Source organism: Coturnix japonica, chromosome 7 (genome assembly GCF_001577835.2).
Source record: "Coturnix japonica isolate 7356 chromosome 7, Coturnix japonica 2.1, whole genome shotgun sequence".
Lineage (NCBI taxonomy): Eukaryota > Metazoa > Chordata > Aves > Galliformes > Phasianidae > Coturnix > Coturnix japonica.
Window position 1 is genome coordinate 10,752,932 of NC_029522.1, and position 17,079 is coordinate 10,770,010.

At 39.7% G+C, this 17,079-nt stretch overlaps 1 protein-coding gene across 4 annotated transcripts in view; it reads left to right on the forward strand.

The window, feature by feature from the left end:
- The window catches only part of KLF7 (Kruppel like factor 7), a 58,542-nt gene extending 45,765 nt beyond the window's left edge, over positions 1–12,777 (forward strand). For 2 of the 4 annotated variants that reach the window (XM_015868207.2, XM_015868208.2), the window contains 2 exons: positions 248–371; positions 6,837–12,777. In XM_015868207.2, coding sequence (XP_015723693.1) covers positions 248–371; positions 6,837–6,888 — 176 coding nt within the window. In that variant the 3' untranslated portion in view covers positions 6,889–12,777. The remainder of the gene's footprint in view (positions 1–247; positions 372–6,836) is intronic. The other 2 variants (XR_001556442.2, XM_015868211.2) reach the window with 2 other exon arrangements.
- Positions 12,778–17,079: the final 4,302 nt, after the last annotated feature.

Sequence of the window (17,079 nt, forward strand, 5' to 3'; positions counted from 1 at the left end):
TTAGAAATTAGGTATGAGGTGTAGGGAGAATTTTAACAAATCAACAGAAATTGAAGCTGGATCTATCCACAGTACAACGTGTCATAAGTCCTAAGTTGTTTGAATTGCACTGTGGCCTTGATTGTGTGACTGGGTGTGCTCTAACCTGCCTGGGTGGGGAAGGGGTGAAGTGGAAGGCATGGGACTTGCAAGTGGAGTGCTCAGTAATGCTGTTGCCATGCTGACTCTTCTCTTCTCCCCTCTGCAGGTGAGAAGCCTTACAAGTGCTCGTGGGAAGGGTGCGAGTGGCGTTTTGCACGGAGTGACGAGCTCACAAGGCATTACAGAAAGCACACGGGTGCAAAGCCCTTTAAATGCAACCATTGTGACAGGTAATGCAGCTTTCTCGTATGGTGTTCAAGCAAAATGTAGTCCTTGTGAGTGGTGTGGAGCTGCCAGACCCTCGGCAGCTTGGCCCCTCCAAGTTCCATGTCCCCTCCTTTAGTCCCTCAGCCAAAGGAGAGCGCAAAAGAAGATGTAGGGCTGGGTACAAGTCTCACTGGAACCTGTGTTTGTTGTGGGCACAGGACTCGATCCATGGTGCTGCTTATTTAAATACTCCACAATTGGAGAGAAAGTCCAGAAGGCCCCAGACCGTTTTAGTGACAGACCTATTGTCAAAGTAGGTCCACAAAATATCTCCACAGCTTTCCATCTCCTCATCTTGTTAGATTAGCATCCCCTGAAAAGCAGAGCTCCTTCCCCACCTGCCTCCTTCAAGGGCTACCCCAAGCACCTCTGCTGGCTTCCTATATGTTGGCAGGGTGCTTCATTTTCAAAAGCACAGGACTAATTCAGGCACAACTGATAATTCAAGTTCATGAGATTGTTTTGCGTAGGATCAGTGATTGCTACATATTCCTGCTAATGAGAGAATCTTCTCTCCAGTTCTAATTTTCAACCTTGATGCCTGTTTGATGTGGGAAATACTCTGCCACTTTGTTTTGAGTGGGTGCAGATTTAAAAGCCTGATAGGTGCCTAGAGACGGGCTTCTCAAAGAGCTTAATGTGCGACAGACCTCCTTGGGTACTCAGAAATAGGGGGCCAGATTTGCCTGGAGTGCTGGGCATCCAGCAGTTCCCACTGAGAGCAGTGAGAGCTGCTGCTTGCTGCCCACTTTTTGCCATCCTCACCACGTCAGCTGCTGGATGAAGAAGCTGCTCTGAAAAATCAAATTGTCTTTGCTTGGTGCTGAGTGCTTTTGAAAGCTGGGCTCTTTGAATGCAGAAACAAAACCAAAAGAAAACCCTCCTCACTATCCCCAGTCCCAGATGATAAGAAATTAGGGTGGAGCAAAAGCAATTACCACTGTAATGACTCTTGACAGCACTGACAGGATCGAACAATGAGCACTTCTCCTCAGACCCCCCCCCCCCCACAGCTGGAGGCTGGCAGTGCCCTGGGTAAAACCTGGATCCAGTGTAGAGCAATCAAATAATGTGCTTGCATCTGAACATGTTATCTGGCTAATCCTATTTGTATATATATTTTAAAAGAGACTTAAGAAAATTACCCGTCTTTTTAATGTAGCACTAAGGTTCTCTGCTCTGATAAGAAAACATTCTGTAATACAATAAAGGCTCTAGGAAGCCTCTGGGTACACCAGAGCAACAGAGAGCATGCTTGGAGAGAGGATGTATGGGACATAAACAAGGGACCCCATCCCTTTATGGGAAGGAAATTTGATCATTTTCACATCCTGCCTTTCCAAGTGCTTTGTCTCCTTGAGCACTCTTCTTTCCTTGTGTCCCTTCTTCCTGCCCCCCTTCTGCTATGGAGAGCTTCCTCTTGGATTAGTTTTTGTCTTAGTCCTGGATTATCCTTTGTTTGCTGAGAATGCAGGACAGGATAAACCAAACAGGGACCTCTGGAGTCCTGCTTTTGTATAAGCACCTCTGTGAAGGAGGACGTTTATGTTCTGGTTTTAGTGTAAGGCATTGCCTTTCTCTTTTTTCTCTGAGGAACAGAGTAACCACCCCAGCCCCAAAAGCACACTTAAACAAGCAGTGCCGAACTGTATGATTTCTGTGTGAGAATCTTTAGTGGAGATTTAAAGAAATACAGTCTCCTCAGTCTCCTTCAGTCCATCTTTCAGTGTCCATTCTTCTTCCTTTTCATATTTCCCATTATTATCTGGGTTTTTGTTGTTAGCAGCCAATTTGGTTGCTGCAGCCAATACATACGTTTCTGCAACTATGTAAAACATCTTCTGTTTTTCCACTGGATCTGCAGATACAAGAAATCAGGATTCATTAGGAAGCAAGGACTGCTGTAGTTTGTGCACTGTTAAACTCCATGTGCATGCTGTTTATGTGTCGCAGGAAGAGTCAGGTTCAGCTTTACTTTCCCAGTCAGTTGTTGCAAGCTCACAGAATGGTGCTGCCTGTTCTTTTGGACCACTCTGCCATACCACTATTTCTACTTCTTTTCACATTCATTGATGTGTCTGGTACCGTTGATGTCACTTCAAGTGAGCATAGAAATGTGCATAAGTCTGTCCCTAGCCATTTAGACAGATGTCTAATGTTGAAGATGCTCCCTCCTGAGCCAAGGATCCCACATGGAGAACAGATTCTTTGTATCTGAACTGTTTCCCTCTTCTGCATCCACCATTACTGACACAAGGTGTGATCACTCCCTCAAACATCCTGACTTGATACATCTTAAGGAGCTTTTTGGAGCTACTTTTTGCAATACTGACATCACAGAATTGTTTGGTAGGGAAGGCCATACCTGGGCAATCAGAGCATGAAAGCAGTGATTGAAATAGCAAAGGAGTGGAGAACTGTACAATTTTGCCTGCAATTCCCTTCCAGTCTGTTTACAGAAACAGTTGCATCTATGACCTCCGGACCACCATCACAGGGATATTCATGTCGTCTCTGTACAGGACAATTCTAAAGTGAAAGAGATTAGAAGATGTGATTCTGTTCTGCTACTGTCCCAGCCCAAACACTGTGCACCCCACAGATCTCATTGTTAGTAATAGCTGCCAGGCCACCATTGGTTTGAGTATCATCATATGTGCTGCAAATGGTATGTGGTTTGGTGGCAGCAGGGGGAAAGAGAATCAGCTAAAGTGGTGCAGAAGGCAGCATGCAAGTCCCTTATGCCTTCCAGACATGGCGTATGCCATTTATTATCATCTTCCAGGAGTTGACGCTCCTCAGAAACACAGGTAGGTTATGTTCCTCACACACTGTGAGCCTTTGGCACTCCAAGGGGGAGAGGATGGCAGCGTAGTGGCACTTGCTTGTTGTGCCTAAATACATATTTAGTGCCTGTCTATTGGAGTATATATTCAGTGTAAGAGTATGCGCTCAGTGTCCTCTTTGACAGCAGGTTAAGTGTGCACTTAGCTGGAATGCACAAATCCCATAGTAGGGGATGCACAGCTGGTAAGAAAAATGGCTGAACAGTACATTCTCTTCATCATCAGTTACCTTCCCCCTTTCTCCTGCAGAGGCTTCAGTGCTGAGCAGTACTGTGTTGCTAGGGAGATGGAGCAAAAAGAGAAGGGAGCCAATTGTGTTTCAGAGCGGGAAAGTTTTGCATTGTGCATCACTGTATGACTTTCAGAATTACGGTATCTTAGCCTAGCATAAACTGTCCTCCCTAGGAAGAGCTGGATTAGGGGTGATGATGGGCCCATGTACAGTGCTGGTGTAGATCTGGAAGAAATACAAAGCCAGAGTTGTGGAGCGAGGTCTTGTCTTGCAGATGGGATGAGGGACTAACAAGCTGCTGCTTCTTAATATGTGGGAAAAGGAATTTATCTTGTTGGTTTGTCCTGTGGAGCTTTCTTCACTTCTGACTCTTGTTCCAGCAGAGAGAAAATGTGCCTACTGATCTCTAGGTTTTTTTGGTTTGGTTTTTTTTTTTGTTTGTTTGTTTTTTTTTTGTGGGTTTTATTTTTCCTGACATACTTTAGCTGAAGCGTTTGATAGAGACTACTTTACTGTTGATAATCCTCCAGCCTTACCAATAAGAGAGCTAACCAAATTAGTTAGCAGGAGAATGTGAAGAATTCATGTAGTATCATTTTATTAGCGGTGAATTAGTGAATAATTATGCCATTTTACTGTCTACAAAAATATTATAGAGCTGAAAAATACCCTCAAGACTAATACTATGGTAATTGATGTGAAATAGTGGCTTAAATTCATATTTTTAATAGATCTTGCTGTGCTATGGCACTGCACACTTTTTTCCTGGGATGCATTTCTGATACAGATAATTGGAGAGGAAAAGCCGTTCTTGGGTAGTGGTCTTATGACTAGTCCTAGGCTAAAGTGCCAGCTGGTGCATGTCTTTTTGGCAGCCACTCAAGCTGTTGTTTTGTTTTGGCAGCCCTTGTAGCCAGAGCATGCTGCTTTCTCTGTTTAGACTGATGAGAGAAATGCTGGTCCAAGGGTGTATTTTGGCACCCTGAGGCTAGAAAATTCTAGCTGTGCTGAGCCTGCTGTGCTGAAAGCCAAGTGCCTGTTGTCAGACCCTCATCTGTGTCTCTGCACTTCATGCAGAAGCCACTACCCCATTCTGAAGTCTTTCTTTTTTTGCCACTCTGTTACAGAAAGGTACTAACCCTGTCATAAGCTGATAGAAATCAGTAGAGAACAGCTGGTTTGAACAGTGCTCTTCTCATCCATGGCTGATGAGTATCTATCTAGATTTTCTTGTGAAAGCTGCCTTCTTACAAGGTCTTTGTCTTGGGAGTTTACCTTTTGGTGACTCATCTCTATATAGATGAAGACAGACTGCATGTGCAGGACAATGCTGCCAGCAAGGCAGAAAAGATTCCCTAGCTATTTAAAACCTCTTCATTTTCATTAGTTGTTCAATTTCTTAGCCCCTTTTCTGCTTAGGATGTTTGTTCTCAGGGTGTTTGCCTTTAGATTGAGGTCAGTTTTCTTCTATTTTCTTTGATTGTATGTTGAACTTGTTCTTTCACACTCTTCTTTCTGAAAAATAAAGAATACTCAGCTATTGCCTTTTAAAAAATAGATTTACTGCCCATTTGTAAGCTATGCAGATTCTCACAGTAAGCAATTAGGATATTCTCCTAACTGGTATTTTATACTTCTATATTCTATAATTTGTGGGGCAGTGAAAAGACATTTCAGGCAAATCAGTTCTGGAGGTAGCTTCTCATTATGTCCTCAGAGCCTACATAAACAGTGTATTCAAAAGCCACAGATATGTGTCCTTTTGTGTGATATTTATGATGAATGTTTCTTGCTCTAAAATACTAAAAATAAATGTGCCAGTGTCTTATGGTTTAGGGTGGAAAGAAAGCAAGCCAAGATTTGCAGGGAACTTGGAAACCTCCCATTTCTGAGTGTTCATCTTGAAGTGTGTAGTAGAAGTTTCATTTATTAGGATGTCTCTGTACTGCCTGACAGTGAAGCTCCATCTCAAGACTTTAGAGGTTCTCTCAAGAGCAGTGAACCACTGCCTGCTTGTCCAGCAGTTTGTTTCCTGTTGCTATACATACTATTATTGTGACAGTGAGTATGAACTGGGTTGGTGCCTTTGATCTCATTTCTAATGGACATGGAGTTGGAAAAATATTCTTGCTTACTGTCAGCCTTGAAAAAATGGAATTTGTATTGACTGACAGAGAAGAAAAGCATCTGTCCATCTGAGAACCCCTTGTCAATGGGGGTAGGTTAGTGGTGTGAAGTCCCAGATTTTGGGCTGCTCTTCCTGCTGCTGAGAGTTCCCTGCAGCGTGTCTTCTACAGGGCAGTTGCTTTAGAATGGTAATTTCTGATTAACTCTTTTTGGGGTTGCTCTTCTCTGGGAGAATGTTTTATTCTGGATATGTTAACCCACTTCCCAAGTGGATTAAGTAATTTCAAAAGAAGGCAGTCATAAGCCTTTAGAGAGGGAGTTAATCAAGAATAGATGCTTCATTTCAATTCATGCCCTACCTTATCCTTAATTATCTGCATGTTTAGACCAGCCCTAAAAGCCAACTAGTTCTCTAGGGTTGCAGTCCTAAGACCATCTCATCAGAATCCTTTTACATGTTCAGAATGTTATTCTGCATGAGGAGATGGAGGAACGATGGCTTTGTGGATAAAGAACAGAAATTGGAAGTGGAAGTCCTGGCTGTTTAATTCTTGTGTTATTTACAGTTTCCTTGCCTTTCTGTGTCTCAATTTTCACATTTACAAGGTGGGTTTAATAATAGCTTGTCTTATCTCAGCATAATTCAGGAAATAGCATTCATCAGCATCCACATACTACCACTGAGATTCCCTAGAGAGAAAATGAAAGATCCATAGCCCAAATGATTTCCCGCCCATGAGCTCTGAACCATTTTCTTTCCAATTTAGAGTTAAAAATGGGAATTTAGTTTTCAAGACTTATACTGGTGTTTATTAAAGGTAGTGATTTTTTTAAACTGGTTTTGCTAAGTAAAACCAACTTGTTTTAATTTTTGCCATATACACATGCACTGACACTAAATATTTGTAGGATGAAATCAGGTGCGTATATGAGCACACATCCATGGTATTTCACTCAGTGAAAGAGGAGGAGGGAAAGAAACAGTGAAAAGAGGAGAGTAGTCTGCTTAGCTTCCAGCAGCACAGTTGGCCATCTGTGGTCACTGTGGTGAATCACACAGAGTTTGGTGGTGATAATCTAAAGAGCAGCTCTAAACCAGGATATTTCCTCCTGTATATAGAGAGGGAGAAGCAGGAACCATTTTTTTCTTTCTTTCTTTTTTTTTTTTTTTTTTCTTTTCCCCAAATCTTTATAATTCGTTTCACATTTGGTTTATTTTGCAGGTGTTTTTCCAGGTCTGATCACCTTGCTCTCCACATGAAGAGGCACATCTAAGTATCGGTCAGCTTGGCATGGATGACATCTGAGCTAAGTGTTGTGAGATGAAAGTGGAACTCAAGTTATAATGTGCTGCCTTGCAGGAGAAGAGAACTCGGTCACGTGTAACCCTCTGTACAGAGACCACGCACTCACACTGTCGTACACCCAGTTATACTTCAATACATCCATTGGTTCTTTATGCCTTGCCCCAGCTGGATGGGAGAAGATGCAGGAGAAGAAATGCTATGGAGGTGAAGTCAATGAGAAGGAACAATTGCTTACAGTACTTCGTCTCTCTTGGATTTGTTTCCTGGGTTTACCAACGGAAAACAAAGGAAATGGAGGAGGCTTCCCTGCAGGTGGACGGCAGTAGGAGGGGCTTATTTAACTTGCTTCTCAGTGCAACTCAGTAGGAGAAAATGACATCTTGAAGTTGCATATTTGTAGCACTAACTTTCTTTTTAAATAGATGGGGGGAAAACAATGACCTAGAAAACCAAATCCCAGTTTGGTAGCCAAATTAACCTCGTGGTTCATTTGTTCTTTGTCTGAAGATTCCTAACGTTCAATGCATCAGACTTTTCATAGACACTTTGACCTGTCTTGGTTTTGGTTCTTCTTCCTAGAACTGAGCTATTGAGATCCTTTTAAGTCAATACCGGTGGCCTTAATGGCAGTAGACTGTGGACTGACACTTGTTACACAAATATCCTCTCATTGGCCCGAGTTTATGTAGACTTCACAGAGGACTATATTTTTTTTTATTGTTTTTGTTTTAATTTTTGTTTTGGCTATTGCACAACATATGCACTAGGGACTCTGGAAGCTGCTGCCATGATGGCTAAGTGGCCAAGGGATAAACCCTGAGAAACAACACCTAATATCTCTGTAGGCCTCACCTTATTGCCATAGCTAGGACTTCTTGTTTATTTGTTGAATGAAAACTTTAAAAGCTTACTTGGAAGCTTAAACCTTTTTTTCTCTTTTCTCTACGAACAAGTGATCTTCAGAACTCCTTGTCTTCACCTGGATATTGGTCTGGGACTGGCCACACAGGCATGACTACAGGATTCCTTCCACATCATGTGAGCATGTTAGCCACAACTCACAGTGACTAAGTGGTGAATTATGTTGCTTTTTCTTGCAATTCTTCTAATAACCGATTTAAAACATTAGACTTTTGTTTGTTTAAAGAGCACCTGCAGACATTTTAATTTGAACTTGATGCTTTTCAAACGTCTTACACACACACACACACACATGCAAACAAGCCAAAAATCCTGCTCATCTCTGAGTGGGAAATAGAAAACTTCTTCCAAGTACAATGGCTTCATTCAGAATTAGCCTTTTAAAGAAATTATGAAAGTCCTCCTTTTCCATTCAAGTTGATGCTGTAGCCTGCTCCTATGTGTAACAGTGTGAACAGTGAAGGAAGGGTTGGGTTTTACAGCAGTGAGACTTTTCTGAATGATTGATCTGAAGTGCTAATAATCTTGAGGCCCATTTTGGCCTACTGCGTGAACCATCAAGGGAAAGTGAAGGTCTCATGCTCACCCTTCAGTTCTATTTATAATTTGATTTTGTTGGGCACAAAGTGGGTTGAAGTCTTCATTACAAAAAAGGGGGGAAAAAAAAAAAAAAAAAAAAAGCATCTTCCATTAACTCATGTTTGAAACTATTTGGCGCTGGCCCTGACTCCAAAGACTGCATTTAGGACCATAAAGATGGGCTGTGCAAGCAAGCGTGTTTTCATTAGATTGTATACTTTGTATATTCTGGGACCATCTCTACAAGATGTGTCTAGAAATTAAACAGAGTGGCGCATGGTCCACAAATGGTTGCTGCTTTTTTACACTGTATTAGCCAGCTGCCCTTCTTTGACTGTTTTGACACATTGACTGTTAAATATTTCCCTTAATTCATGTATTAGGAGTTGAAATTGTACTTTTGGGGAAAAAGAACAAACAAGAAACTCAGTAGATGTTTAAGAGCTGTCACCGGGATCCTTGGCACTTGAATTCTCAGTTTTGCAACCTTTGGTTCCAGTGAGAGATTGAGTTTACCCAAAAGATGCTGGTTTTCCTCACAGTTTTTGCAAAGCACTGTGTCTGTCAACTGAACACTTTTGGGACAGGAGGGAAATACAATGTCTGGCCCATATGGCATGAAATATGGACCAAAATCTAACTGTCTTTTAGGGGCATTGACATAACATTCATGATAAGAGGGAGAGAGAGAGCAAGAGCAAGTGTGAGGAAAAGAAAGGTAGAAGGTGAGAAAGACAGAAAATTGAGTTTATTCCAAAGATTTAAAATTAACCATGCTATATATACATATGTGGAGCATTGCTTGCTGACAATCTCGTATTTCTCGGCTTCTGTGTATGCATACTTTTAATGACCATTCCTCCAGCTGTTCTACTGGGACTGAGGGCCCCAGAATCCAATTTGTATTGGAATATATGGAGATCCTGCCAGATGTCTAATGGAAACTGAAACCTCAGCTGTGTGAAACTGTGGAACATCCAGTCAGTGCATTAAATTTGAAAAAGGTTAACAGAATCCTAGAATTTCATTACTGTAGCATCCTAAAATATGTGCTCTCAAACTCACTGCTATGGTACTCTTTGGCTGTGAACCTGAATAAATATCGTTGCTTGACCTCTAAACACACCTGTCTTTAGACATGCTAACAGTAGTCTACAAATCATAGTTACTAAGTGTCGGTTTAAGTACCAGTTATTCCAGTTTTCATTCGTGGTCTTGTTGATACCTCATTTAAGTATGGCAGAACAAGGGACCCATGGAGATTTAAAAAAAAAAAAAAAAAAAAAAAAAGCTGAAATGTCTGATTATTTTGTTCTGGAGAAAGACTTAACATTAAATCCTGGATCTATATAGCTACAAAAACAGAAGAAAAGAGGATAAGAGACTTAACCAGATTTTAGACTTAACAGGCTCTTTCTATTGCAGGTCTTGAACCCTGAAGCCAAATTTGGGACTTTGGGACCATCTTTTTTTTTCTTAAGGGAGGTGTTTTTCACCTGTATGTGTTGTGTACTCTGTCAGTCTCTGCACTTCAGTTTTTGGGTTCTCATTTGCAAGTGTCTTAATCATTACTAAAATTTCAAAGCTTAGCTTGTATTTTGTAGGAGTCTCCATTTTGGAAAGGTGCATTCCAAGAGTCATTTTTCACAGTGACAGCTTTTCTTTCCTTGCAGATATTTTAAGATGTGCACTTTGGACCTGAGTAATGTGTGGTAGCTAGATCCTTTCTGGGCCTGTATCTCCTTGCTAAAGTTGTATAGATATCTTCTATTTATAAATTATGAGTATGAGTAGAAATAGGCTAATAAGGAAAGGCAAATCTATTCTATAAGTCTTTGGAAGCAAAACCATAAAGAGATTATTTGGTAACAGCTGAGAACAAACTTATCAAGCTCTAGAGAGAAGAAGCTTATGATTGTTTCCTTCATGCAAGATTGATACCTGTTTGCAGAATAGCAGCCAGGTATTTCTGTTTTTTCTGAAGAAATTCAAATGTGGTTTCCAAGGCCATGGAGCTGTAGAATGAGAATAAATTGAGAGAAGTATCACAGAAAATAGTATGCATGGAGGAAATGTCACTTTTTGTGTGTAGTAAATAGTATTTTGGAGCAGAGTATAGAATCAATCACAGGAGAATGCAGGTGGAAGCAGGACTCCAGAGGCCATCTCAGCCGACCTTTAACTAGAGTTGGGTGCTCAGGGCTGTGTTCAATCAATTTTTCAATGCTACCAAGGATGGAAATTCTGCAGCTACTCTGTATAAGCTGGCCTGGTATTTGACCACTTAAATGGTTAAAAAAAGCCACACACACAAAAGATAAATCCGTATGTCAAGTAAGAATTTCCCATGTTCCCATGTTTGCTGCCTCTTCCACTGTGCACCAATACAAACAGTCTGGCTTCATTTTCTCCACGATCTCTATAAGATCTACCCTTTTCTCTTCTAAGATTAAACTCTGTTCCACAGCCTCTGTTCAGCTGTTATGTGTTCTGCCTCCTGATCTCCTCGGTGGAGCTTGTGCTAGACTTGCTTCAGTATGTCAATAATTTTCTTATAAGCAGAGACCAAAACTGGACAGAGTATTCTGGACGAAGATGTACTTTATATCTAACAATGTTGAAATATCACTTAGTACCAGTATCAAGATCTTTCTAATCAGATTTACTGAATTTATTAATTATGTTTATGGAAATACCTTTTTTTATGCTGCTGGGTTGAGGCCTGGCAAACAAAAATCTGTCTTTTCTAAAACAATCATCACTTTTTTACCTTAAACTGGAAAAATCACTCATATCAAACACGTATTTTAGTCACATTTTAGAACAAAACAACACTTCAATGCATCTTTGCTCTGCTGTTTTTTCCTCCTTAGGAGAAAAGCAACCAAAACCATCATGGGTATTTTATAAAGAGTAGCTTAACAGGTTTCCAGGATGAATTATTTTTCACTGTCTCAGAATTTCTCTCTTTCAAGAGCCAGTACTCAGACCAGAAAATTATTTCACCTGGAAAAACTAGGCAAAGGAACAAACGAAATCTTATTTCAAGGACTGAAATCCCACATTTATTCAGCATCTTGGACAAGGCCCCAAGCAGTCTGATTTAACTGAACTGAATTGTTTTTTTTAAGTTGAGGGTAGGATTAAGTAACCTCCAGGGGTACCTTCCAACATCAATATTTCTGTGTTTCTGTGATTCATATCAGAGTTCTCTCTGATTAAATGTGTACTGATTCTAGTTCTTCCCAGTCTTGCTCTGGCAGAGCAGAATGTAGAATGGGACTGTAGAATTTTTCTCAAAGTGATAGTTTCATCCCTATTACTTTTATGATTCTTGACAGGGAAGATGGAGAAAACCTTGAAGCAGTATCAAAAATAAAAACACCTTTGCAAAGCAGTTTGAAGGAATATCTTATGATAAGGTGTGTCACAGCTGCAGGGACCAACCAAAGATTGTGAAAGCAGATTTGCTAGCCTGGAAGACCCATGTTATGTCTCCAAAATGATTCCCAGTACCTGAAATCTACACTGACTTATGTTTCTGTAGAAGTGAATCATAAAACCTTTTCTTCCTTTTCCATTCTTCTTTGCCTCAGATATTTTGAATTTGGGTTTACTGTATCACTAAATAGCACATTTTCACTTAATACCTGGAAAATACTGACCAAACACAGAGCAGACAGAAGAACCTAAATGCTTCCAGTCCCTTGATTTTTGGAACTGTTTTACCTTCAGGTCTGAAAAGGATAATCACAAAGATTGTGGCTAAAATGGAGTGGAATAATTGCAGTGGTCAAGTGTATTTTGTCTGTGACCTTTTTTGATATTTACAGAATCAGGCTTTAGTCTTCATTTTATCTGGCTGTAGCCAATTTGGGCTTTTTTAGCCATCTCTAACACAAAGGTAATTCCTCCTGTTTAACATGCTTCATTTGTCTGTGTACAGAAGAGGTCATAATTGGTGCTTTTGGCAAAACTGATGAAAATCCAACTATCTGAGGGTTTCCTTTGTCTCTGTTTCCCTTAAGGTGTCAAAATCTTTGAATTAAAAAAACAACAACAGAGGATCATTGTTACATAATTTAATGTTACCTGGCTAGCATCCAGTTAATCAAGGGCTTTTATTCTTGATTTTATTCAGGACTTAGCACATCTAGACATTCCATCCAGCAAGACTGTTTTTAAGCTTTTGTATTTCTAGGTGACACCATTAACCCAACACTCTTTTGAAGTAGTTTTTGCTGATTTCAGATAGAGTTGCACTTACAGAGGTCATCACATATCAAGAACGAAAACAGTGCTTGATTAACTCTGTAGATTCGTCTTGAAAAATAAAAGTCATTTCCTCTCAAAATTTTACAGATGCTCGTAGACAAATCTTGCCTGTCTTTCATGCGCATAAAGTTTACAGTTTATTGAATGATTTTTTCCAGATCAAGCCTGGATACTTTTCTTCCTCGTGTCACATTTGCACCTGTTTTTATTGATAGTTTAGAGACAATTACTGCAGTCTTCCTCCTCCACAGGTCTACACTGGCTTTAACAGCAAGATTTAGCATCACAAGGACTGAAGGGTCTGGCCTACTGGGTACTAAGGTCTGTCTCATAAAGCTGAGATTTTCCTCCTCCCTTAGAGGAAGAGGACCAAGACATACTTGTACTATATAAGTTATATATATGATGATGTAGTTGTATATATAAGTTATATATATATAAATGTGGAGATGGTGGGGTAGGCTGCCTTTATCACCTCAAAAATGAGTTTCCCTACCAGAAAACTTTCAAGTGCAGGTGTCATTTTCAAACAGGGTTTTATAGTTTTCCTTAATGCTTGTTAATGGTATTTTTGGTGTGATAATTTAAGTGGAAACTCTTCACAATTTTCCAAATGAAAGCTTTGATGATTTTTTTTTAAGTGCTTTGGTCCTGACTTCTATATACTGCCAGAAAACAGGTTCTGCACCCTGTCTCTGTGTGAGTATGGCAGTACAACAATCTACTGTATATACCTACACAGAAGAGAAAACAGAGCTACTGACTTACAGTGTGTAGTAGCCAACCGTGCCTATTGCTTTGATTTAGGGAGGGCACTTACTGTTGCCAATGCATTTTAGGAATCATTTCAGCTTTTGTAGGAAAGTTTTCAATAATTGGGGGAAATACATGTTGCTGTGTACTGTGAATGGATAGGCTGCAAGCTGGGGATTGGGAGGGGAGGTAGGAAGGGAGGGAGATGTGGGCTTAGCATGTACACACTGAAAATGAACTAGAATGGACAGAAAGGTGACAATTTTAACCTTTATTATTGGGCTCTTGGGGAAATAAAAAAGGTAACTTGCAATCCCTGAAAGGCCTGTTGGCTGAAGGGTTGATCTTTATGTTTTGGAACATGCATTTTTCCCATTTCTCTGTATTTTAAAAACCAGGCCTGTCAAATTCTGGAAGTAGATCAAAACACTGGTTTGCACTACTTTGTTACCAAGGCCATGTCTCTAGCAGGGAAGTTGTTCTATATTAAAACATCAGTCTAGTTAAGATCACTTTGTGGATGCACCCAGTACTCGCTTGCCTAGACTGTGTTTGCATTGGCATCCTATGCAGTAAGAAACAGTTAAACCAGTAAAGATGTGAGAAGGTTCTTGCACCAATTTAAGTGTATGATTTTGTAGTTGCTGCATATAAGCCATGACAGCTTTTCTCTTAGAAACAAGGCCTTCGTTTAGCATGTCTGCTCATCTGAATTGGAAAAATAATAATGCAGGCTGTGAATTTTTCTATTGCTTTGCAAAATGGCCTGTTTTCTTACTTAATCCTTTAAAACCTTTATTTCTCTCTACTTCACATTAGATTTTTGTTTGGGGGATTTTTTTAAGCAACAACAATAAAAAGTATGAATGCTCCTGATTTTAAACTATATATATATATATTGCTTGAAGGACTTTCATTTTGCACTATATTTTTTCTTTTACCAGATGTGTCTGACAAGTGCATTTTGGAGATGCCCTCGGTCACGTTCTCTCAGGCCTACTCTGGTATTTCTAATATATCACAGAAGTACCCAATCTTGTAGCCCTCAGTTCTGCCTTTTTTTGACATTTTATTTTTTTTAGGCTTTTTATATATATATATATATATAAATATATTACTTTGTCAGTTTTTTTTGCTGTACAAAAGTCTTAAGATTTAAAAATATTATTTGTATTATATGATGGTGGTATGTTAATGTTACAAAATTATTAATGAAGAAAAAATTTATTTTTGTTACTGGTCTGTTTCATAATTCTTTTTTAAATTGGTATATTGTAAGATATCTATGCAAAAATGTTATGTGACGCATTTTTATTTAAGAATGTAATATGTGTAATAAACAGTAGAATGTGTTTGGCCCGACAATATTTAGTGTGCCTTGTATATTATTTCTTTTTGAAGCTTCTGTGAACAGTGAAGTCAGTTTTGAACACCAGTTAAAGCTGTGGTTCGGTAAGAACACATACTGCCATAAAGTACATAACTTCCAAGTTTGCTTCAGCTTATCAGAATCACATTTTTGGATTTAAATAACATTTTTAAAGATGCATTTTATAGCGGTTTAAGTATCAATGCTGTTGCACATGTTGCTTTTGGAAAAGATGCACAAGAAAGAAATGTGCATTCTTAAAAGCTGACCAGATTTCCAGATTTGCTTCTGCTGGACTCAGTGACTTTTCTTCTCTGTCTGCTTGCACCGGTTCAAGATCTTAGCCGGTACTGTTTTTGCATTAGATACAAAGAGCACTTGCACTGCATTTTCCATGCCTAGTTATCAAAACATTTGTCAGTCAGTGGTCAAAACAGGACTAGACTTTGAGGCTCCTAAGCATTAGTGAGGTGCTCTAGTCTGTTTATCTTGCTGTACTGAAGGAACTGAGTGCAGAATTATTTTCTTTACCCTGCCTCTGTCATTTAGCCTCCCTCTTTTATGTCTACAAAACTGCAAGCACAATTGAATCCACATGGATGATGAAGTACTAAAAATGTATTTGGAGAGTAAATACAGTCATTCTGAGCACAATTACTTTGCAGTGTCATAGAATAAAATGAAATTACTGACTTTTTTTAAATTGGCCTGTATCCCTTTAAGTTTTTGGTGTCTTGTGATCACACATGGCAGCAATCAAAATGGCACCACATATGAACATACTGTAGGGCTCATCTAATACACACTTGCTAGCTTTTACTTCTGCAGCATCATGCTTCACTTTCACTGTTGGAAGACATGATAGGATCGATCATGTCATACAGAAGGTAGGATTGCCTTCCTTTCCTCCGCATCAAAAAGTCAGATGACCATTCTAACTTAATCATTTATACTCCTTCTAAAGCTTATAATCCCTGCTGATGAAGAGAGAGAGATGAATTCAGAGGTGACTCACTCCAGGGGATTAGCTGAATGCAAAAAAATTGGAGGTGGCATCAAGCATTTCTGGAAAGTCCCATGGTAAGTTGGAAGGTAAAAGTTCCAGTGATGCACACGGGTACTCTGTTCAGTCAGGTCATACAGTATGTTGGATGATAGACATAATTCATAGATATCACTGCAGCAGTGATACCTGTATATCACTCACAGAGCCTGAGTAACTGAGGCAACCATCATAGAGTTTGTAGCATACTACTACAGAAATAGAAGGCTGAAAAAAAAGGTCTCTTTTTCATATGTGGATTTGTACAATGTGGGTATGACTGGAATTATGCACAATATAGAATTCCTTCTGCACACAGAATTTTGGTTTTGAAGTTACTGGTTTTTTTTAATTTTTGTTTTGTTTTCTTGTAAAGACAAGGTTCTGTTGTTTTACTTTCTCTCTTCCTTGAAATACTCTGAAGCTTTTAGCATATCACCTACCTTGAGCTTTCGGACAGACTGTCTAGCCAAAATACCTCTAGTATACATTAGTCCTCTTCTCTCCACCTATGAGTGGTTCTTGCAGAGAGCTCTAGAGAAACTTTTATGAAGGTAACTTGGAGGCAGTATGGCTGGTTCTTTGGCCTGTGATCAACTGGCTTAAATTAGAGGGAGGATAATCAATTACAGGTTACCACACAAACTGTTTTCCAGGAACTTTCAGAAAATGCAGATCTTTACACTTCCTCTCATAAACAGCTAATTTATATAGTATAACAGCTTAGCCTGCAGGATTCGCTGTCAGACACTTCTTTGGGCTGGAGACCAGGGAATGGACATACTGTGAAAGAACACTTCCCCTCTGTGGCTGTTCAGGTAGCACACAGTCACACACCTTAGGCAACTCCCTCTGTTGAAGTGTGGAGTTGTCTAAGGAAAGATTTTTTTTAATTTTCATTGTTAGACTGCATGTGAGCATCTTGTTAGACCTGTATGATGCAAACTCATGTGCAAACTTCGCATAATTTTCCAGACAGTTCCTGTTACCCTTTAGGCAGATAGCTACAAAATAGATAAAGATTCCTAAAATTCAGTGATAAAAATCCTGGCCTTCAGAGGTGAAAATTTTGGTCCCTAAAGTACTCATTTTCTTCCACCTCCTTTTCTGTGACCCTATGATACTGTGTCTGGCTGCTACTAGGGCAATTTGGAGGCAGAAGGATGGAACCATCCCCTTGATCAGAACAATGCTTAATGCTTTGGGAAATGGCCTAAATT